The sequence below is a fragment of the Marmota flaviventris genome, chromosome 2 (assembly GCF_047511675.1).
Source record: "Marmota flaviventris isolate mMarFla1 chromosome 2, mMarFla1.hap1, whole genome shotgun sequence".
NCBI lineage: Eukaryota > Metazoa > Chordata > Mammalia > Rodentia > Sciuridae > Marmota > Marmota flaviventris.
Window position 1 is genome coordinate 44,276,437 of NC_092499.1, and position 24,293 is coordinate 44,300,729.

A 24,293-nucleotide genomic window follows, 5' to 3' on the forward strand; every position below is an offset into this window, starting at 1 on the left:
CCCATAAGTTACAGGAACTGGGGGATTAACAGCCTGATTCCTCTCAGCCTGAGCATGGCACTCCTCATTAAAAAACACACCATTTCAGGTACATGGGACCAGGAAGCACAGTCTTGGTTAAGTTTTTCCAGTCTTGGGTGGTACACTGTTGGTGGGCCAGACCCTGGAGGATGGTTTCGGCCCATGGTGAATTAGGTCCATCCTCGGAGATGGCCTTTTTGAGTTCTTTCAAATTGTGGGCCTCCCAGGAATACCAAAAGTCCAGACTATTACCCCCAGGGTTAGTATTTACCGGGAAAGCCATACACGATGGGGATAAGTCATTGCTGGTCTTACAAGATGGCGGCTTAACTGGCTTTTCCGGCTTTGCACAAGATGGTAGAGAATTTCTTCAGGGGAGGGGTGACATGGTGGAGGCTGCTCCCCATCCCGGCTGTCTACCATGTGTTCCAGGACAGGAGCACTTGGTGCGGAATTCAGAGGACCAGGCCAAGGATCAAAAGGGTCTAGGAGGCCTTGGTCAGAGTGAGGCTTTAAGCCTTTCTCCTCCTGGGCAGCGAGAGGACTGACTCGCTGTGACCCAAGTCGCTCCTCAATAAGGGTTTCCCAAGCCAGGTCGCCCTTTGAGGTAGTGGTAGGAGGAGTAGGTGTCTTAAAAAGGTCTTTGCCGCCCTTAGATGTTCCTTTTGAGGGGCCAGGGGAGAAACAGGCTTCAAGGGCAGATAGGGTCGGGTAGACCCCCAGAGGGGGGGGTCCTCTCCCAGGTTAATCTCCCTCTTCCTTACCAATTGTTCTGCGCAGTCCCAGGTGGCCCAATCAAAAAGATTGGCAGCCACCAAACAGGGCGCAGCCCGTGTCAAGGTTTCCCAGACCTTTTTGGCCTGGGCATCCGAGATCTCTAAACCTTGGCTTTTGAGCATGAATCTCAGCACTTTAAGAGCTGGGTCGTTATGCCTAGTGTGAGATTGCTCCATCTCTTCAGGGAGACCCTTACCTCAGAACTCGCTTGGCTGGGCTTGCCGATACTTTTACTTTTGGTGAACTGACTTCTTCATGTCCCTGTTCGGGCACCAGATGTCAGGGTTTTTAGCCTTTGTTCCCTCCCGACCTGTGGGAGAGATGGGGAGGGCATGCACAACCAGGACGAGCCAAGAAAGGAGAGGGCCGTCTGACCGCCCGTACCCAGCCCTCCCTCGCTGGAGGATAATCAGATGCTTCAGGGAGACCAGTCAAAGCAGGAGCTTGTTTACTGAGAAAACACACACAGCTAATATAATGTACAGGAGCCAATCAGGATAAAGGTCAGCAGAGTGGAGAGAGTTCACATGTACACCCATCCTACAGGCAGTAATGGGTGACACGAGCTGTGCACGAGGGCGGAAGGGTTCTGTGCCTCTCCTAGAGGTGGTCCGATTTTTCGTCACAACCCACGGTAATGCCTTCTGGCTGATCGCCAGGCGCCATCCTAGCCATGTGCGGCCCCAGGACCGGGAAGCGGGTAGTAGCCAGCAAGTTAGGTTTCCTCTTTTCTGATGCAACATGACCCACATGTTACATCATGCCCTACAAACTTCTATTCTTCCTTCCCCCTCTCCTTATTGTATCTCTGCATATCAAAGAGAACATTCGGCCTTTGTTTTTTTTGAGATTGACTTATTTCACTTAGCATAATAGTGTCTAGATCCATCTATGTATGGGCAAATGCCATAATTTCATTCTTCTTTATGGCTGAGTTGTATTCCATTCTTTGTATATATCACTTTTTCTTTATCATTCCTCTGTTGAAGGGCACCTTCGTTGGTTCCATAGCTTAGCTACTGTGAATTGAGCTGCTGTAAATGTTGATGTGACTGCATCACTGTAGTATGCTGATTTTAAATCCTTTGGGTATATACCTGAGGAGTAGGATAAGTGGGTCAAGTGGTGGTTCCATTCCAAGTACAAAATTAGATTTCTTCTTATTGTAGATGATTGTTGCTGATCCTGCCCTTGAAAGGAAAACACAAACACACACACACATACACACACACACACAAATTAAACAATAAAACTTCTGTGTATCCCTTTCATATATGAAACCCTTTGTGATACTGTGGATTGAGCTCAGCAGAGCCTTGCACACTGGATTAAGCTCTCTACCACTGAACTACATCTCCAGTGGTTTGATTAACAGTTTTCATGCAATGATATGGCTTTAGTTTTAAAAGTTTTAAACAATGTATCTATTTTATCATATTTCATGTACTAGCCTACCATAACCATTGTTTGCACTAGATTTTCTTCCATGAAGTTCCATTTTTCTGGAGTTGCAATCAAAAGAAAATTGGAGATTTATTGTGTAAGATTTTCTGCAAAATCTTATGACCTTCTTCTTTAATACCAGAACATGTTTAAGCTTATATATATTATCTGAGTCCTATAACTTTGCATATTAGTATGGAAGTAATTAGGAGAGTCAATTTCCTGAAAGCATAGAATGTTAAAGCTTAACTGGGGCCTTAGGGATTGTATAGTAGCCAATCCTGATATTCTTCAGAGGAACAAATGGTAGTTTGTTCATTCATTCACTCATTCAGCAAATATTTATTTACTTCTTACTATTCTAGGTGCTTGGTACTATCCCTGTCCTTATGAAGCTTATAGCAAATAGATAATTTCTGTCATAATTAAGTTAAATAGTATGTCAAAGGTGATAGCCTGGGATTAGGGGAAGAGGGAGTACTTGAGAATGAGTGTGGGTTTGTAATTTAAAATAGGGTAAACTATTGAAAAGATGACATTTGAGCAGAGACTTGAAGGAGATGAGAATATGCAGTGTGACTATCTAGGGGAAGAGTGTGTTGGGGAGAGGGCATAGCCAGTACAAAGTCCAATAAGTATGAAGATGCCTAGCTTACTATTTATTAGGAAGAAGAGCAATGTGACTTCTGAAGGGAGAAGTAGAATGGAGTAATAGATGATGAAAATTAATACAATGAGGAGGCAGGAAGTTGGTGGGAAACTGGCTAGATGATCTGGGGTCTAGTGGATAAGTGTTGTGAGGACTTTGGCTTTCACATGAATGAGATGAGGGAGTGGTGGCAATGAAGGGTGTTAAGTAGAACAACATAATATGACTTATGTTTTAACTGAATCATTCTGGCTGCTCTGTTCAGAAGAGATGCTGGGGTAGCATTTCTAGATTTAGCAAATGAAAATATAGGATGCCTTTTAAATTTGAATTGTAGATAAACAATGAGTAATATTTTGTATACATAGGTTTCTTGACTATTCTTTCAATCATATGGCAGAATGCTCACTGCCTTTTTAAAAAACATTTAAAATAGAATCTCATCAAAGTTATTTTTGATAACTATATATTATTATTGCTGTGATTCTGCTGGTCCCAAGACTTAGGCTCGTAGAGCACATTGTCATATCTTTCTTCTATTATCTGCATTTCTGTTTTTCACATTCTGGTCACCTTATATCCTAGAGTTTTGCACATGCAGTTTGTTGGACCCCGGCTCAAACCTAATGAATCAGAATTTTTAGGATGGAATAAGGATTCATAAGTGCTTACTTTTCTAGTTCTGTGTATATGAACAAAACACACAAAACCCCCTACCTTCCTGGAATTTACATTTTAGTGGGAGAAACACTAAACAAACAAATAAATAAATGTATAGTATGTTGAATACTGATACAGATACTAAGAAGAAAGAAAAACTGGCGAGGAGAATAGGAGATGTCTTAATATGGCTGGAGGGGATTGCAATTTTAGAGCGGCCAGTGAAGCCTTCTTACATGATTATGTTTAGTTCTTGAAGGAAGTGAGTGAAACACCTGTGGATATGGCAATGAAATGGAAGGTGGGAGGGTTGGGTAGGTGGGTTTTAGATTCCAGGGGAAAGCAATAGCAACTGCATGATCCTAAGGTAGAAGTGTGCCTGGCATGTTTAAGAAACTGTAGAAAAGCACTGTGTCTGGATTGGAATGAATGGTGGAGGATAGGAGATGATATAAGAGATAAAGACAAGTGGCTGATGATTGTTAGTGTTCAGGGTTTATGGTAAGTTGGAGAAAGAATTGGGTCCTGGGCTCAGCTGTGGCTGTATCTCTTGGCCTCAGTTTCTTTATCACTAAAAAGTGAACAGAAGATTAAGGTGACCTCTTCGACTTCTTTCTTCTCTAAAATAAAATTTTAACTTAATATCTATTATTTTTCTTCCATTTATTCTTTTTGAGTACTTTTCATGGGCTTATCTGTAGTTGTGTTCTAACCAGGCTGGTGAACTTTTCCCTTTATGCTGCCCTCATTCTTCTTTCTTTCCGGAGTGAACTTGAAGATTTAGACAGTCCTTTGATAAACAGTAGGAGATTGTTCTCTTATCAATTTGTTCAACCATTAGTTCTTCTGACAATCAGATCCTTATTTAATCCTAGCTAATAGAATTAGGAAACATGTTTTTCCTCTACTAAGAGAGTGAAATTCTTATGAATGACAGCTTGATGTGAAGAAAGGCATAAAGAGAAGAAAGTCTTGAATCAACTCTAAATTGAATAAATACCAATTGCCAGTCCAAGATTAAATAGAATATAACATTTGAGGACTCATGGGAATCTTAGGTGGGTATTTCTATGGAAAGGACAACCTTTAGGTAGGTCTCAAAGAATATTTATTTAGAAATAATTGGGTGGGAGTGCTCTAAGATGTTGTTTTGATGGGTTCTATTAGCAGATGACAGGGATAAAAGGAACATGTCATGAAGCTTTACAGTCTTCTTTAGGATAAATTCTGTTGGAAGAACAAAGCAGTATCAAAACTGTTGTTGGTTTCTTTGAAATCCAACACAAAAAAAGAAGACTTGTAGGCTCTCAAATTGCAGCTTTCATGCAGTAGTAATGAAACAGTATAATCATTCTGAATAATTCTGCCACCTTTTACAGCTTTCACAGGGTGTTATAAATTATAAAGCAACAAATCTAAAACTCTAAATGGTGTCTTGGAGTTTGATCTGTCTTGTTTTATGTAACCTGTTGGGTTTTGAGTACCGCTTGGGAGTCAGAAAAAGAGCATATTGTTAGACACCAACATATTAGGCTAAGTTTATGATATAACATTGCTGTCATTAAAGATGACAGTCACATTTTGTAATAGTAAGTTTATAGTTATTTTTGCTAATAAAAATTTTCTTTTATTTGTTGTGTATTTGTAAGGCTTTTGTGGTGATTATTCTTTTGAGCCTGGATGAAATTAAAGATAAAAATTTCTAATTGAAACTTTCTTGGCTAAATATAATTACTATGGGAAAAGTGAGGTGGAAAGAATTCATAAAACTAAGCTAGTTAAATATCCAGCTGCATATATTTATTTATAGTCTTCTACCGTGTACATTTATTTTCCTATAGTGTAAAACTGTTTGGAAGTTTAAATTGGAAGACTATTTATACACTTAAAATAGGCACTTATTTAAAAATAATGGGGTAAATTATGACGAACAAATGAAGTGCATTTGGCAGCTTCTGAACATGATTGGATTCTAGACTTGAAAATCTGTTTAAGATTATTTTTATAGCAATGTGATTGTATTGGTCCAGTTGCTGTGCCAATTCTTGAGAGCTTGTGTGGAGGTTCTAGCAGGAGAGTGCAGCTACGTGGACTAAAGAATGGTCCTCCCTTAACAGGGAAGGTCTTCATCCTTTTAGACCTAGGGCACTACTTCAGGGTGGACACACAGGGAGTGGCAAGGGAGGACGGAGACACCTGCCTAGCCAGCCAGGCCAGCTGAATCAACTCTGGCAATCAATGGGGTGACAGATGTTGCAGCCAGATCACCCTCACATCCAGCTGTGCCAATTATAAGTACAATATTACTTAATACCATAGGTGTTGGGTGATGATTTTATTCATTATATATAAAATCTGAGTAAGACATACTTAGTTCCTGGGAAACAGTCTGAAAAGTATACCATTGCTTATTTAAAAAAATTATCCAGTTAAGGATGAAGAAGTAAATTTTTACTGAGATAGCTCCTCTCACACTAAAAGAGATGGCTATTTGGGTAATTGAGTAACTTGCCTGTTTTTGTAAAGTTTTTTGGAACACAGCCATGCTGATTCATTTATGTATTGTTTACAGCTGCTTTGATGCTACAGTGGTGGCATTGAGTAGTTGTTGTAGGTATCATATGATCTTCAAGGCTTGAAATATTTATTAGTTGATCCTTTAAGAAACATTTTGCTCTATATTTAGGTCTTTTGTAGTCAGATTGCATTAAAGTTCTGGTGGAGGTTAAAAAGTTTAATATTTTCATGTTTAATAATTCCCTATTCTGCCTCATGCTAAGAAAGAATACATAAAACAAGCATAGTTATTATGAGTGTTAATATTAATTTCTAGCTTGCTCATCCATAAGTAGGTATGATACCACCTTGCAGTGTTGCTGTAAGGAGTAAATAGGAAATGTAAATAGAATGCTTAGATTAGTGTTTGGCAACCAGAAAGAATTTAGGCAATGGGGAGATATAATCAGGGAAAGTCTTGATGTTTGGGTGATTTAAAGTGGTATGTTTTTAGTTTCTGATTTGTCTGAACTAGCTGCGGACCCAGTTTATCCAGGGTCTCGATATAACATTGCTGATCAATTTCTCTTCATACTCTCTTCCTCCTTTCTTTCCTCTCCTCTCCTTCTCCCCGTCTTCATATTTTCTTCTCCTCTGTTTCCTTTTTGATATATATAAGCATTGGAACTAAATTTGGGAAATTATTCCTAGAGAGAATTTGCAGAGAGCCTCAAACAGAATATTCTCTATTATTATTAGCTCCATTTTCTAGGAAGCAGAGGAACCCTAAAATCTTGGGGTCTCCCTCTCCTCCTTAATTTTTGTATGATAATGTATATTGGCAGCCGTCCGGGTAATATATATAAAATTCATTCCTTTTATAGCAAATATTAGGGCAGATCTTTAGTTTTTTTCTTAGACCATGGAACTAAGGATTCACCTTTAGGCATGTCTGATTTTCTTCTAGAAGGCAGGATAGATGATAGATTATCCCTAAGATTTTAATGGCAACTTGAAGATCTAGTGATGATGAAACTAACAGTCATATTAGTTAGAACTCTTGGTTATTATTTTATGAAAAAATGAACTTAAAATGCTAAGTTAGGGTTGGGGTTGTGGCTCAGTGGCAGAGTGCCTGCCTGCTATGTGTAAGGCACTGGGTTCGATCCTCAGCACCACATAAAGGTAAATAAATAAAATAAAGGTATTGTGTCCATCTATAAAAAAAAAAAAAGAAAAAAAAGCTAAGTTATTTTACTTGATAGGTCTTGTTAGAAGAGCAATTTGAAACTTTGGACTTAATCCCTTCGAGTAACTGTAAAATCAACATTGATATAAATAAGAGAAGAAGGAAAAATTATCTTAAAATACTTTTGTTTCTATTACTATTTATTATTATTTTGTGGTAGTTTTTAGTTGTAGATATCACAGAAAAGATACAAAATTCTAGGTTGATACAGTATCAGTAGACCTTTAGGTAATAGTGTTAACAATTTGCCATATTTTAAAAAGTTTTAGGTTCCTCATTTGAAATCTTATAATTCATAGTAAATTTAATTCTGTTTTAATCCAATTAAATTATCTTGTTTAGTAAATATGTCAGCATTTCTCATAGAATGTTCCAACCTTTTAAAAGCAAGTATCTAAAGGCATTAGACCTAAATTTTATAAACTACCATCCATATTTAGTATATTTCCTATTTACTCATTATTTTATAGTGAACCAAGATTTTGATATAGACAAGTATCAGTACCATTTTTTTCCTATGAGGACACTGAGTCACACAGAGAAACTATTTTTTTTTTATTAGAATTGCAAGTTGTATCGGTGTAAAGTTAGAAAGGTAAATGTTGAATTTACCTTATGTATTTATAGGAACAGACAACAAAGTTTAAAAAATAATTTTGTGCCTTTAAATAGTTAGATAACATGAAAGACAAGGGATTGTTTCAGTTTTTTTAAAAATTTGCTGAGAAATGAATTAAACATACTTCTCAAAACAAGAAGTACAAATGACCAAAACTTATTATTTTTTAAAATTAGAGCTTAATGGTTACACATAGTAGTTGGGTTCATCCTGACAAACCCTACATGCCCAATTATCTAAAAAAAAAAAAAAAAATTCAACATCTCCAACCATCAGGAAAATGCTAATCAAAAACTACATTGAGATTTCTTCTCATTCCAGTCAGAGTGACAGTCATCAAGAACACAAATAGCAATAAAGATGGCAAAGGATGCAGGAAAAGGGAACCCCTGTACACTGTTGGTGGGAATGTAAATTGGTATAGCTATTATGGACATGAGAATGGAGGTTCTTCAGACAACTAAAAATGAAACTCACATATGATCTAGCTGTATACCACTCCTCAGTATCTATCCGTAAGAACTAAAGACAGCATACTTTAGAGATAACCTGTGTATCTCTAAATGCATGATACATTTATTGTAGCACAATTCAAAATAGCTAAGTTATAGACAGCCTAAGTGTCAGCAGATGAATGAATAAAAAATGTGGTATATATACACAGTGGAGTTTTATTTAGCCAAAAAAGAACGAAATTATGTCATTTGCAGGAAAATGGATGGAACTGGGGAGCATTACATTAAGTGAAATAATCCAGACTCAGAAAAGTGCCATATGTTTCTCTCATGTGGAAACTAGAGAGAAAAAAAGAAAAAAGAGGGTGGGAGATATCATGAAAATAGGAGGGAGACCATTAGGGTAGAGGAAGGGAAGGAGGGGGCTAGGGAGAGGAAAAGTGAGCCAGGGGAGGTACTGGGGCATGAAATTGATTATCAAATTATGTTATATGTTTGTATGAATATGCCACAATTAAATCCCCTATTATGTATAATTGATATGCACAATAAAATTAAAAAATTGTTTTTGCTAAGAGGTTCAGAGTTTTATCTTGGCAGGATATGTAGAGAGTAGGAGGAGAATTGTGAGACTTGGTGAAATATATAGTTAGTATTAGCATATGGTTTCTTGTGGATGAGAAAGACTGATACTAGATTGATTTTGGGGAGAGGGAAAACAAGAAATACTTATTTTGGAATAATGAATTTTGTTTTCTGTTTCTTGATTAAGCTGCTGATTAACTGGCAGCTAGCAGAGACAAGTAAAGATATTCTTCCCTTTGGCACCTGGATAGGTTATCAAACAAAACAGTTTTTAGTTGTTTATGAATCCTCCAGATTCATAAACAGTCATGTTTGACTGTTTCTTATATATAAGAGGTTATCTCTGTTATGTTGGCTAATATCCTTGTTAGCACTGTATTTCTTTTATGCCAGATCTGCATTAGAAATTTCTCACTTACTTTGTGAAGGTCTTGTTTCCATGATCTTTTTTTCATTTTATATTCTTTGATGTGTTAGATGGATTTTCCAAAAGTTAAAGCTCCATCTTCTTGGGATTTTGTTGCCATAGTAAATCATTATTTTAGCTTTGTTTGCATGTTACTTCTTAGTTCTCAAAGTCATGCTTAGATCAAAAAGTCTTAATTGTCTTGCAGCTGTATGGGAGACTTACTACAAAACGTAAAGCTTATGGAGTAGATGGGAGACCTAAACTACAAAACATAAACATGTGGACTGGATTTTTCTAGACAGTTATCCAGAAGATATTAGTAAATCAAAATGTATACCCTTAGCAATTTATGCTTTCACTTAATGTTGCTTTGAATGTTTAGGTTATGATTTTGAAATATTTTACAAATTTTCTTTTCCGTAGTCTGACTTATTACTGTGTGCTTTATCTTTGATGAAGAATGGGAATAATCTTATGGTAAATTCTTTTTTCTTACAGTCAAAGGCCATTGGTTTGTTAGATGTAGATGTGTATGGTCCTTCAATTCCAAAAATGATGAATCTGAAAGGAAATCCAGAATTATCACAAAGTAAGTAAGAAGAGATAAATATTATGATAAGACTTGGACTTTTATATAGTATCTTCTAAGTGTCATAACTGTGCCAGATACCAAGTGTACATTATACATCATATAGTATAGTGATTTAGAAATCAGATATGCTACCACACTATCTGGGTTTGCATCTCAGCTCTGGCACTGACTGTGTATCTATAAGTAAATTGTTTAGCCTTTTAGTACCTTGACTCCCTATGTATAAAATAGGCTAACAATTGCTATGAGAATTAATATAAATGTAATGTATTTGGTAAGTTCTGGCACATAGTAAATGATCAAACATGATAGATTTTCATCAGTCTCTTTCCATTAAATGTGTGGATGTATTGGAAATAATTGAATAGAAAATATATTTGGGTTAGGACAGATGAAAATTATTTTCTTCAAACAGATTTTTATCAGATTTTTCCTAAAGCATTTTCACAGAAGCCCTAAACACTGGTGCCATCAAGAGGAAGAAGTAATTTTTTGAACAAATCTTTTATATTTACTGTTTTTGTTATTACATTTTCTTGTAAGGCTATCAAATATAAATTTTAAGAATAAGAAAATTCTATGATCAAAAAAAATGAAAAATTGGAAAAGCTGTTAATTTTTCTTGAAAAATTATTTTATGTCAAATTGGTTTAATAAAATTGATTTGTAATCATAATAAGAGGATACAGTTGAATAATTTTTTTTGGTTTCATATTGGGCTTCTTATTTTCCATGAGTCAGGGACAAAATGATCACGTTTACTTATGGATATTTATGGGAAGTATTATTTTTGTTGTTATTAAAAGTTATTTAGACATTGTCTGCTATTTTCGGTGCATTTGTTTGTGGTTTATTTGTGGAGTAAATTATAATGTTAAAATGTGGATAATTCAGTATGAGAAAGTAAAGTTCTCTGTAACATTCTGAAGAAAGCTTAAAAATCTAGTGACTAAAATTAACTTTAGCAGTTGTTTTCTTGTTTCATGAAAATATATATTTAAAAAGCTGTTATTCTAGTTTCTTTGTCCTTGGCTTTTAGTGCAACACATACTTAGTTTGCAAATACATGACATGAGCCAAGTTGACAAACTTTCACAAAGGAGTAATGAATTTGTGTACTATAAATGATAGAGTCCTTATGCCTGGCTCTTGATTAAAGTGATGTGAGAACTGGTGCATGCAGCCATGAGTGATGGCAGAACAGAGCCTCAGTGTCAGCCTTTTCTTAAGTAGTCTGTTCAGTCTATGCCAACGTAAATACTTGAAGTGAACTTTAATTTCTTTCTTCTTGTTTTACTGAAGCTTTAATCTTAAATTTGATGTTTGCAAATTGGCTGCCATTAAGTAGGCTTTCTGGTAAAAATGAGATACTGGAAATCTTGGAAAGCATTGGGGGGGGGGGAACCTTTTTTGTGCTGACAAGCTGATCTTAAGTTCCTCAGGAAATAAATTGAATGATTTAGGCATTCACTCAAAAGAATGTGGATTTTTGAAAACTCAACTTATGAATTATTTTTGAACCTTAAGAAAACCTGCTGCCATTATACTAATTGGCATCATTTTGACATTTTTCATTTTATCATGTTAATTTATCCTGTTACACTCTCTATTCCAGAAAACACAATGCAATGTAAAAATTACCTAATTTACAATAAAGAAAATCTGTGAATGACTTGTTTTCAGCAGTTCAGGTTTTAGGGAGATAGACCAGCTTTTAGGCATTCTTCTGTTCTTGGACTGAGCTGGACAACCTTAGAGGGAGTAGGACTTCAGCATTGTCTGTTTCTCTTCATTATTTAAATAGATTATGGTAATGCAGTTTTCATCAATTTGTTTATTTTAAAACTCCATGGTAGGGTTGATGGCTCTTACGTTTATTCACATTCTTTTCTCTATTTGAGGAAGTTGTAGAACAATTAGAAAATTTTGGAGAACATATATTTTACGATTATGACATTTTAGCCTTGATTATCAAGAGAGATTTTATATCTGATTTTAGCAAAATGAATTTAGTGATTGGAGAAGAAATTTAAGTTTATACTACTTTTGCATTCCTTAGCCGGAGAATGTTTCTATCAGCTTTAAAATGACAGTAGTGATTTTTCTGTTAGCATACAAAATTTTGGTAATGGGAGGTCCAGCAGTTTGTAGAAAGGATATTATTATAGAAAAACATAAACTATTTGACATTGTATTAACTGCACACCACCAGTTGCTTTGGGAACCTAATAGAATTTAAAATAAAATCTATGTGTGGTTGGAGAAACTAGCATCTAAACCTGAATATAATCCCCTTCTCCTTTTGAAAACAAAAGAACAATTGCCAGTTCTTTCTATTTAAAATTTCAAAGTCATATAATATTCAAATTTTGTGTTATCTTGTAACTGAACTATAATCCTTATAATTAATTGACTAGAAAGTTTTCAGTTGAAGTGGCAAATGAATATTAAATAATAGTTATACTCAGATGTATTGCTTCATTCCACCAATGTAATAGTCTTTATTATGACCAGGTTGAGGGCTTTCACTAAGTGTTTTAGTCAGCTTTTTCACTGCTGCAACTAAAAGTTCTGACCAGCACAATTGTAGAGGAGGAAGATTTTATTTGGGGTCTCATGTTTCAGAGGTCTCAATCCATGGACAGCAGACTCCATTCCTCGGGGCTCAAGATGAGGCTGAATATCATGGCAGAAGAGTGTGGCAGAGGGAAGCAGTTCACATGATGATCAGAAAGCAGAGAGAGATCTCCACTTGCTGGATACAAATATATACCCCAAAGGCATGCCCCCAATTCCCACCTCTTCAAGCCACACCCTACCACTTCAGTTACCACTCAGTTAATCCCTGTCAGGTATTAGTTTACTAATTGGGTTAAGATCTCACAACCCAGTCATTTCTCCTCTGAACCTTCTTGCATTGTCTCACACGTGAGCTTTTGGGAGACACCTCACATCCAAACCATAACATTAAGCTTTCTAAAATGATTTACTGGTAGAAATCTCTGCTTTCTTTCATAGTTTTGTGATAATGTCCCTTTAAGTATACTTGTGAATTTGTTACTAAGTTTTACTGAAGAGTGTCTTTTGAAGTACGGAGCTAATAAAGTAGGAAAATTTTGAGACCTTGTAAGAGAGCTTACTAAAATAGGGATGTCAAGCAGTTTTATTGGGGATGACACAGTGATTATTAATGATGAAATGTGAGACTTTTTTGAGTGGGATCCACATGTCCTTTCTATTGTTGTGAGATAGTAATTTTGCACTCATATTACAGTTTTATGCTTTAAGGAATTTAGCTTTTTTTTTTTTTTTTTTTTTTTCAGATTTAGGAATGCATAGTATGTGGCCTTGTGAGAATTTGTAGAAAATCAGCATCAGCAAATGACCTAGTATAATAGCATCCGTCTCTGGAGTTTATGAGGAAGGGACTAAGAGTTCTTAAAGGTAATTTTAGTGTGTACAGGATGAGAATCAACTCTAGTTATTCCTGAATTTACAACATTATTTCCTGTCAGAGAAGAGATTTAGGGATGTTGGTGAAGTTTTTGGTATGCTTGGGCACATTTTAATCCAGTGTTTGGAGCTTCTAAAGCTTCTGATTTAGGATTTGCTTCTTTTGGTCATTGTCCTATGGACACTTTGATTTTATCTGATGCTATTTTACCTGATGTACTGATGTACAGTGGTGATGGTAAGAAGTGATGGGATAGATATATAAGAGACTATGAGTAACACAAGGAAGGGGGGAAAGATGACTGGCTATTAAATACAAAATAAAACCAAAGAGTCAAAGAGGTTTTAAGCTCCAGGGACCAGAATACTAATGCCATTAATATAAATCCACAATGCATAAACAGACAGCTGATGTTCTTTTAGACATATTGACTGAAATACTAGTGGTACATAGAGGTATCTGGCAGACAGCTGCAAATGTAGGCTTATAACCTGGGATACGAACATACCTGGAAATAAGATATTTGGAAGCTGCTCCCCTAAAAGACTACTAAACTCTAGAACTAAATTGAAACTGTGATATTGCTTCAATGAATAATAGTCAATGCTAAACGTGGCCAGAAACATTAAGTTCTAAGAAGATATCACTAAATTTGGAAACAGTACATTTTTAAATGTCTTTGAGATAGCAATGCCGAATAAAATAATGAGCATAGAAACCAGAAGACTGTAGAAAAAGTAAGAAGAGAATGAGGTAGAAAGGATCATTAGAAAAGAAATACATTAGTAAATCATCAAAATTTTGGGGGAAGATTCTGAGATATATTCCATAATCATAATGTTACAAAATGACTTTGCTTTTCTGGATTCTCTTTTCATCCTGTTATACCTGGAATATTAAGTCAAGGTGATGTTAACATAATCAGGGGTTAAAGAAATCTTAAAAAGTTATTTTGCTCAGGCTTTCGACACTTTAACCTTTGCAATATCTGAAACAAGGTTTATATTCTTTGGAGAGTCTCCTCAGTTTAGTTTATCAAAGCAAAAGTCCATGCATCTCTCTATTTTGTCATTTCTTGTATAGTTCATTGAATATGCTTGAACTAAATACCTTACCTAATGTGTGGTAAGACCCTTTCCCTTTTTCCTCTGACCTTCCTGAGATGAAGAATAGCCAGCCTCTTTAGATTTTTATTGCTCTATTACAGACTGTCTTAGCTCAGGACTGTAGCAAGTGAAGTCAGTGAAAGAATGCCTTGTTCAACTTATATGTTGGTAGCCATTGCCTGTTCAACTGTTCATTTTTTTTTCATGGGTTGGCAGCAAATAAGGTTGATATATACATCTATGTATATGTTAAAAAGATCATACATTTTTGTGTTTATGGTTAGCACCTGCCACCAGAAAAGTATAGGGGTGTTCTCCCATGTGTCTTAATTTTTTGAGTTAGATCTGAGGGTTTTCCTTTAGATATAAAGATTAATAGAAAGCACATTTGTAACATGGCCTGTTAAGGCTGTTTGTATTTTACATTTTTCTTTTTCAGTCTGGACTTGGGTTCAAAACAAAACAAAACAAAACATCTTTATTTATTTATTTATTTATTTTTTTTCACATCAGTAGTCTTTTTTTATTAGTTGCTCAAGACAATACAATGATCTTGACATATTATACATTTGATTCAAATGGTGTATGAATTCTCATTTTTCCACATGTACAGATTGCAGGATCACATTGGTTATACAGCCACGTATATACATACAGCGATACTAGTGTCTGTTGAATTCTGCTGCCCTCCAGTAGTCTTTTTTTTTTTAATTTTTTATTGTTGGTTGTTCAAAACATTACATAGTTCTTGATATAACATATTTCACACTTTGATTCAGGTGGGTTATGAACTCCCATTTTTACCCCATATACAGATTGCAGAATCACATCAGTTACACATCCATTGATTTACATATTGCCATACTAGTGTCTGTTGTGTTCTGCTGCCTTTCCTATCCTCCACTATCCCCCCTCCCCTCCCCTCCCCTCCCCTCTTCTCTCTCTACCCCCTCTACTGGCATTCATTTGTCCCCCTTGTATTATTTTTCCCTTTCCCCTCACTACCTCTTGTATGTACTTTTGTATAACCCTGAGGGTCTCCTTCCATTTCCATGCAATTTCCCTTCTCTCTCCCTTTCCCTCCCACCTCTCATCCCTGTTTAATGTTAATCTTCTTCTCATGCTCTTCGACCCTACTCTGTTCTTAGTTACTCTCCTTATATCAAAGAAGACATTTGGCATTTGTTTTTTAGGGATTGGCTAGCTTCACTTAGCATAATCTGCTCTAATGCCATCCATTTCCCTGCATATTCTATGATTTTGTCATTTTTTAATGCAGAGTAATACTCCATTGTGTATAAATGCCACATTTTTTTTATCCATTCGTCTATTGAAGGGCAACTAGGTTGGTTCCACAGTCTTGCTATTGTGAATTGTGCTGCTATGAACATCGATGTAGCAGTGTCCCTGTAGCATGCTCTTTTTAGGTCTTTAGGGAATAGACCGAGAAGGGGAATAGCTGGGTCAAATGGTGGCTCCATTCCCAGCTTTCCAAGAAATCTCCATACTGCTTTCCAAATTGGCCGCACCAATTTGCAGTCCCACCAGCAATGTACAAGTGTACCCTTTTCCCCACATCCTCGCCAGCACTTGTTGTTGTTGGACTTCATAATGGCTGCCAATCTAACTGGAGTGAGATGGTATCTTAGGGTGGTTTTGATTTGCATTTCTCTGACTGCTAGAGATGGTGAGCATTTTTTCATGTACTTGTTGATTGATTGTATGTCCTCCTCTGAGAAGTGTCTGTTCAGGTCCTTGGCCCATTTGTTGATTGGGTTGTTTGTTCTCTTATTGTCTAATTTTTTGAGTTCTTTGTATACTCTGGATATTAGGGCTCTATCTGAAGTGTGAGGAGTAAAGATTTGTTCCCAGGATGTAGGCTCCCTATTTACCTCTCTTATTGTTTCTTTTGCTGAGAAAAAACTTTTTAGTTTGAGTAAGTCCCATTTGTTGATTCTAGTTATTAACTTTTGTGCTATGGGTGTCCTATTGAGGAATTTGGAGCCCAATCCCACAGTATGTAGATCGTAGCCAACTTTTTCTTCTATCAGACGGCGTGTCTCTGATTTGATATCAAGCTCCTTGATCCATTTTGAATTAACTTTTGTGCATGGCGAGAGAAAGGGATTCAGTTTCATTTTGTTGCATATGGATTTCCAGTTTTCCCAGCACCATTTGTTGAAGATGCTATCCTTCCTCCATTGCATGCTTTTAGCCCCTTTATCAAATATAAGGTAGTTGTAGTTTTGTGGATTGGTTTCTGTGTCCTCTATTCTGTACCATTGGTCCACCCGCCTGTTTTGGTACCAGTACCATGCTGTTTTTGTTACTATTGCTCTGTAGTATAGTTTGAAGTCTGGTATTGCTATACCGCCTGATTCACACTTCCTGCTTAGAGTTCTTTTTGCTATTTTGGGTCGTTCATTTTTCCATATGAATTTCATGATTGCTTTCTCTATTTCTACAAGAAATGCCGTTGGGATTTTGATTGGCATTGCATTAAACCTATAGAGAACTTTTGGTAATATTGCCATTTTGATGATGTTAGTTCTGCCTATCCATGAACAGGGTATATTTTTCCATCTGCTAAGATCTTCTTCTATTTTTCTCTTTAGGGTTCTGTAGTTTTCATTGTATAAGTCTTTCACCTCTTTTGTTAGGTTGATTCCCAAGTATTTTATTTTTTTTTTAAGATATTGTGAATGGAGTGGTTGTCCTCATTTCCATTTCAGAGGATTTGTCACTGATATACAGGAATGCCTTTGATTTATGCGTGTTGATTTTATATCCTGCCACTTTGCTGAATTCATTTATTAGCTCTAATAGTTTCTTTGTAGACCCTTTTGGGTCTGCTAGGTATAGATTCATGTCACCTGCAAATAGTGATAATTTAAGTTCTTCTTTTCCTATTTTTATGCCTTTAATTTCTTTCGTCTGTCTAATTGCTCTGGCCAGTGTTTCGAGAACTATGTTGAACAGAAGTGGTGAGAGAGGGCATCCCTGTCTTGTTCCAGATTTTAGAGGGAGTGCCTTCAATTTTTCTCCATTCAGAATGATGCTAGCCTGAGGCTTAGCATAGATTGCTTTTACAATATTGAGGTATGTTCCTGTTATCCCTAGTTTTTCTAGAGTTTTGAACATAAAGGGATGCTGTACTTTGTCGAATGCTTTTTCCGCATCTATCGAGATGATCATATGGTTCTTATTTTTAAGTCTATTGATGTGGTGAATAACATTTATTGATTTCCGTATATTGAACCAGCCTTGCATCCCAGGGATGAATCCTACTTGATCATGGTGCACAATTTTTTTGATATGTTTTTGTATCCGATTCGCCAGAATTTTTTTGAGGATTTTTGCATCTAGGTTCATTAGAGATATTGGTCTGTAGTTTTCTTTCTTTGAAGTGTCTTTGTCTGGTTTAGGTATCAGGGTGATGTTGGCCTCGTAGAATGAATTTGGAAGTTCTCCCTCTTTTTCTATTTCCTAAAGTAGCTTGAAAAATATTGGTATTTTTCCTCTTTAAAGGTTTTGTAAAACTCTGCTGTATACCCATCCGGTCCTGGGCTTTTCTTAGTTGGTAGTCTTTTGATGGTTTCTTCTATTTCCTCAATTGATAGTGGTCTGTTTAGGTTGTCTATATCTTCCTGACTCAATCTGGGCAGATCATATGACTTAAGAAATTTATCTATGCCTTCACTATCTTCTAATTTATTGGAGTATAAGGATTCAAAATAATTTTTGATTATCTTCTGTATATCTGAAGTGTCTGTTGTGATACTGCCTTTTTCATCCCGTATGCTAGTAATTTGAGTTCTCTCTCTTCTTCTCTTTGCTAGCATGGCTAAGGGTCTGTCGATTTTGTTTATTTTTTCAAAGAACCAACTTTTAGTTTTGTCAGTTTTTTCAATTGTTTCTTTTGTTTCGATTTCATTAATTTCAGCTCTGATTTTAATTATTTCTTGCCTTCTACTTCTTTTGCTGTTGTTTTGCTCTTCTTTTTCTAGGATTTTGAGATGAAGTATGAGATCATTTATTTGTTGGTTTTTTCTTTTTTTAAGGAATGAACTCCACGCAATGAATTTTTCTCTTAGAACTGCTTTCAATGTGTCCCATAGATTCCGATATGTTGTGTCTGTGTTTTCATTTATCTCTAAGAATTTTTTAATTTCCTCCTTGATGTCTTCTATAACCCATTGATCATTCAGTAACCTATTGTTCATTCTCCAAGTGATGTATGCTTTTTCCTTCCTTCTTTTATCATTGATTTTCAGTTTCATTCCATTATGATCAGATAAGATGCATGGTATTATCTCTACTCCTTTATATTGTCTAAGAGTTGCCCTGTGACATAATATATGATCTATTTTTGAGAAGGATCCATGTGCTGCTGAGAAAAAAGTATAACTGCTTGATGTTGGGTAGTATATTCTATATATGTCAATTAAGTCTAGGTTATTAATTGTGTTATTGAGTTCTATAGTTTCCTTATTCAACTTTTGTTTGGAAGATCTGTCCATTGGTGAGAGAGGTGTGTTGAAGTCTCCCATGATTATTGTATGGTGGTCTATTAGACTCTTGAACTTGAGAAGAGTTTGTTTGATGAACATAGCTGCACCATTGTTTGGGGCATATATATTTATGATTGTTATGTCTTGTTGGTGTATGGTTCCCTTGAGCAGTATGTAGTGTCCCTCTTTATCCCTTTTGATTAACTTTGGCTTGAAATCTATTTTATTTGATATGAGTATGGACACTCCTGCTTGTTTCCGAAGTCCATATGAGTGATGATTTTTCCCAACCTTTCACCTTCATCCTATGTATGTCTTTTCCTATCAAATGCGTCTCCTGTAGGCAGCATATTGTTGGGTCTTGTTTTGTGATCCATTCTACTAGCCTGTGTCTCTTGATTGGTGAGTTTAAGCCATTAACATTTAGGGTTATTATTGAGATATGGGTTGTTCTTCCAGCCATATTTGTTTATTTATGTTACTAAACATGGTTTGTTTTCCTCTTTGATTATTTTCCCCCCTTTACTGTCCTAGCTCCCACTGTTGGTTTTCATTGTTATTTTCCATTTCCTCTTCCTGTAATGTTTTGCTGAGGATGTTTTGAAGAGATGGTTTTCTAGCTGCAAATTCTTTTAACTTTTGTTTATCGTGGAAGGTTTTAATTTCATCTTCCATCCTGAAGCTTAATTTCGCTGGATACACAATTCTTGGTTGGAACCCATTTTCTTTCAGTGTTTCAAATATGTTATTCCAGGATCTTCTAGCTTTCAGAGTCTGTGTTGAAAGATCAGCTGTTATCCTGATTGGCTTACCCCTAAATGTGATCTGCTTCCTTTCTCTTGTAGCTTTTAAAATTCTCTCCTTATTCTGTATGTTGGGCATCTTCATTATAATGTGTCTAGGTGTGGGTCTCTTATGATTTTGCACATTCGGCGTCCTGTAGGCTTCTAGGATATGGGATTCTGTCTCATTCTTCAAGTCTGGGAAGTTTTCTCGTATTATTTCATTGAATAGATTGCTCATTCCTTTGGTTTGAAACTCTGTCCCTTCCTGTATCCCAATGACTCTTAAATTTGGTCTCTTGATGTTATCCCATATTTCTTGGATGTTCTGCTCATGGTTTCTTAACAGTCTTGCTGAGCTGTCTATGTTCTTTTCAAGTTGAAATACTTCATCTTCATTGTCTGATGTTCTATCTTCTAAGTGTTCTACTCTGCTGGTAGTATTCTCAATTGAGTTTTTAAGTTGGTTTATTGCTTCCTGCATTTCTAGGATTTCTGTTTGTTTGTTTTTTATAACCTCTATCTCCCTGTATAGTTGATCTTTTGCTTCTTGGATTTGTTTATGTAATTCATTGTTGAAGTGATCTTTCATTGTCTGATTTTGCTGTCTGATGTCTTCCTTGAGACTCCAGATCATCTGAAGCATGTATATCCTGAATTCTTTATCTGACATTCCATCTGCTACAGCTATTACCTCTTCTAACGTTGAGTTGACCTGCATTGCTTGTGGTCATTTCTTTCCTTGTCTCTTCATACTGTTCACGTTCCTTTCTTCTTGGTCAAACTCTTGTGCTATTGAATTTTCCCCCTATATGTTTATATTGGTCTTGTATAGTTGCAAAGTCTCCCTCGCAGGCGCGGGCAGTGGCTCTGCCCCTCTGCGGGCCGCTAGGTTTGTTCTGTCGGTGGTCGCAGTTCTGCCTACTTTGCAGGCGCAGGCAGCGGCACTGCCCCTCTGCAGGCCTCTGGGCCTGTTCTGCCGGTGGGTCGCAGGTCCGCCTACCTTGCAGGCGTCTGGGGCGGGCGGCTCTACCCTTCCGCAGGCCGCTGGGCCTCTTCTGTCTATCGGTTACAGGTTTGGCCTGTTCTGTTGGTGGTTGCAGGTCCGCCTACCTTGCAGGCGCGTGGGGCAGCTCTGCCCCTCCGCGGAATGCTGGGTCTGTTCTGCCGGTGGGTCACAGGTCCGCCTACCTTGCAGGGGGGGAGGGGGCGGCTCTGCCCCTCAGCAGGCCGCTGCGCCTGTTCTGCCGGTGGTCACAGTTCTGCCTACCTTGCAGGCACGGGCGGAAGGGGCGGCTCTGCCCCTCAGCAGGCCACGGTGGGTCGCAGGCCCGCCTACCTTGCAGGCGTGGTTGGCAGCTCTGCCTCTCCGCGGGCCACTGGGCCTTTTCCGTCGGTGGTCACAGTTCCGCCTACCTTGCAGGCGCGGGGGGGGGGGAGCGGGCGGCTCTGCCCCTCTGCAGGCCGCTGAGCCTGTTCTGTGGGTGGTCACAGTTCCGTCTACCTTGCAGGCGCGGGGGGAGGGGGCGGCTCTGCCCCTCAGCAGGCCGCTGGGCCTGTTCTCACAAAACATCTTTATTTCTTATTTCCTAACTCTTTGTTCCTCAAAATCTTAAAGTTACCAAATTTCCAATATCTTCCCTCAATGAGAAATATTAAAATAACTTATAATTGTTAGGTATTGGGAGGATTAGCTCATGATTTTATTTATACTCTATTTCTATTTATTTGCCTTATGATGCTTTTGTTTTTTATAATGTCATATATTGTTAATCTTTAGTTACTTTAATAATTTACTGGGTACTTTTAGTGGTATTTAACAAAACCTATAGTGCTTGCTTTCTTTGTTTTCTTTTTTGGTTAACAGAAAGCAAAGCATTTATGAAGGAAATTAGTGTGGTGAAAGTAGGATATAAAATAAATTTTGAAGGTGTAAGATGTAGGGAGTATTCATTCATGAATTAGAAACTGCATAGTAATGATACTCTACTAAGAACATAAGTAATAATACTCTACCAAGAGCCATGAGAAGTTTTGATGGCCCAGATTTGAATAAAGCACATATATACAAATAGAGTATAAAGAGAATCACAAGCTCATTCTTTGTTTACCTAACAATTATAAGTTCTTTTAATTTTTCTCATTTTTGGTGAGGCTAACTAGAGAGAAGAGAAATTATATATACTACAAAGCATTTTAAAAATTAAAAAATATCGATGAAAGAGAACATCTTTCCCCCTTTCCTTTAGATTCCTTCTCTGATTTTATGTATATAATATGTATCCACACAGGGTATTAGATTGAAATGAAATATTGCTCATCAAGATTGGATAGATAATATCTATCCAATAGATAGATTGGATAGATCTATCTATTAAGGCATAAAAGTACAGGGTTTCTTCAGTAGTATCTGTGGTATTGACCCAGTGAGTCAATCTGTTCTTTCAAAGGGCAATTGTTACAGAACTGGATAAAATAGAATAGTGATGTTTTATTGGGAGACTTAGTTTAGCTACTAGCCTTCTCTAATTTTCATTTTGGAAACTATTAGCCTACTAGTTGTTATGAATTGTAGCATAAAATTATATTATCCTTTTTCATTTCATGAAAAGTGACAGAATTAAAAATCTTTAATGTTATCATTACCGATTTTACTAATAGTTACCAATACCACCAGTATTATAAAGTCCTTCATAATCTGGTCCTAGCTGTCATCTAAACTCTAAAGTCTGTATTTCAAGCTTATTTTGTTACTCAGTGACCACCAGTCACAGGGACTCTTCTTCTGTAACATACCCATCTCTCTGCTATTTCAGAGACCTCACATGCTTTATTCTCTTTGTTTTGAATGCCTTCTACTTCTTCTGCTCCCACTGTAATCATTCCACTCATCAGGTCTTAGTTTCCTTTTTCTTTCTTTCTTTTTTTTTTTTTTTGGTACTGGGGATTGAACTCAGGGGCACTCTGCCACTGAGCACATCCCTAGCCCTATTTCGTATTTTATTTAGAGACAGGGTCTCACTAAGTTGCTTAGCACCTCACCTTTGCTGAAGCTGGCTTTGAACTTGTGATCCTCATGCCTCAGCCTCCCAAGCCTCTGGGATTATAGGTGTGCGCCACTACACCCGGCCAGGACTTAGTTTTAACATTTCTTTTCTTTTTTTTAAATTTAATTTTTTAAAATTTCTTACATACATGACAATAATGGGGTGCATTACAATCATAATTATCCATTCACAGCATAGTTTTTCATAACTCTGTATATAAAGTATGTTCACGCCAAATTATGCCATTATACATGAGCTCTCTTATTATTATTTTTTTTTGCATTATAATTCTTAATACACCTTTATGCCACATTTTATCATATCTCTGTATATAAGATATGTTGACACCAAATCATGTATGAAGATGTGAATTTAGTTTTGACATTTCTTATTCCATGGAGTCTTTCTGATTCTTCTACTTCCTTATCTCAATTGCAAGGATAGACTTTTTTGATATTATCTGTTTATATATTTTTAAACTACTGAGGGATGCAACATCCACAGAGTGGAGGCTTTTTGTTTGGTTTGTTTCTCTAATGCTTGGTATATAATATACATGTGTGCAATAAATCTTACTTGAATAAATGAATAAAATCACTACTTCTGCTTCATTTTATGTGTGTTGCTGCATAATTTTCTGCTTTGTATGTGTTAAATAACTTAATTTGATTTTTTTCTGAATAAGGCAGTTTAAATATATTATCTTCGTAGTGGTTTTTTTTTTTGTGTGTGTGTGTGTGTGTGCTGAGATTGGACCCTGGGCCTTGTGTACAGTACGCCATGTTCTATCACTGAGCTAATCTTAGCTCAGTAGTTAATTGTTGTGATATACTTGAGAAGCTATCTTATATTGCTCCACTTACCCTGATGCTTTAAAAAAAGAAAAAGGAAAAAAATCTGTATGGTTACTAATTTGACTGTTGAGCATTATATTATATGGAATAAAATAATTTTTCAGGCTGTTTCCATATGCTAAGGTAATGGTAGTCTTATTTTATATTTTAGTTTTGAATTGTTTAGTATTGTTCTGCCCACTTATAGATAGGGTCCTTTGCGGCCTGAATTTTCACCATGATGAAAAACTGTATTGTTGAGAATTCCAGGTCTGGGACTGTGAACAACTGTGAAAAAGAGAAGGAACTAAAAGGCCAGTATACCTCATTATTCTTTCCTCAGACCATCCTTATTGGTAGGCTAAAATAGTACAAGGAAACTAATATTAAGTCCTCTTTGAGAGTATTTATTGTTGAGATTAGTATTGTAATAGGTTAGGAGAAGTAGTGAGTGAGAAATCAGTGACAATAAGATTTCAGTTTTATTCTGCTGCCTCTGAGGGTTTTCAGTTGAGGAAATGAAAGCAGAAATAGCAGCTTGAAGTTTAATGGGATAGGGATCTCCCTTGTAGTTTACAAACCACAAACTTTTCTGAGGTAATAGG

At 36.6% G+C, this 24,293-nt stretch overlaps 1 protein-coding gene across 1 annotated transcript in view; it reads left to right on the plus strand.

Annotated features, from left to right (window-relative positions):
- The window catches only part of Nubpl (NUBP iron-sulfur cluster assembly factor, mitochondrial), a 217,510-nt gene that overhangs the window by 38,720 nt on the left and 154,497 nt on the right, over positions 1-24,293 (plus strand). The window contains exon 4 of the mRNA XM_027929568.2: positions 9,862-9,952. Within this exon, the coding sequence (XP_027785369.1) occupies positions 9,862-9,952 (91 nt within the window). The remainder of the gene's footprint in view (positions 1-9,861; positions 9,953-24,293) is intronic.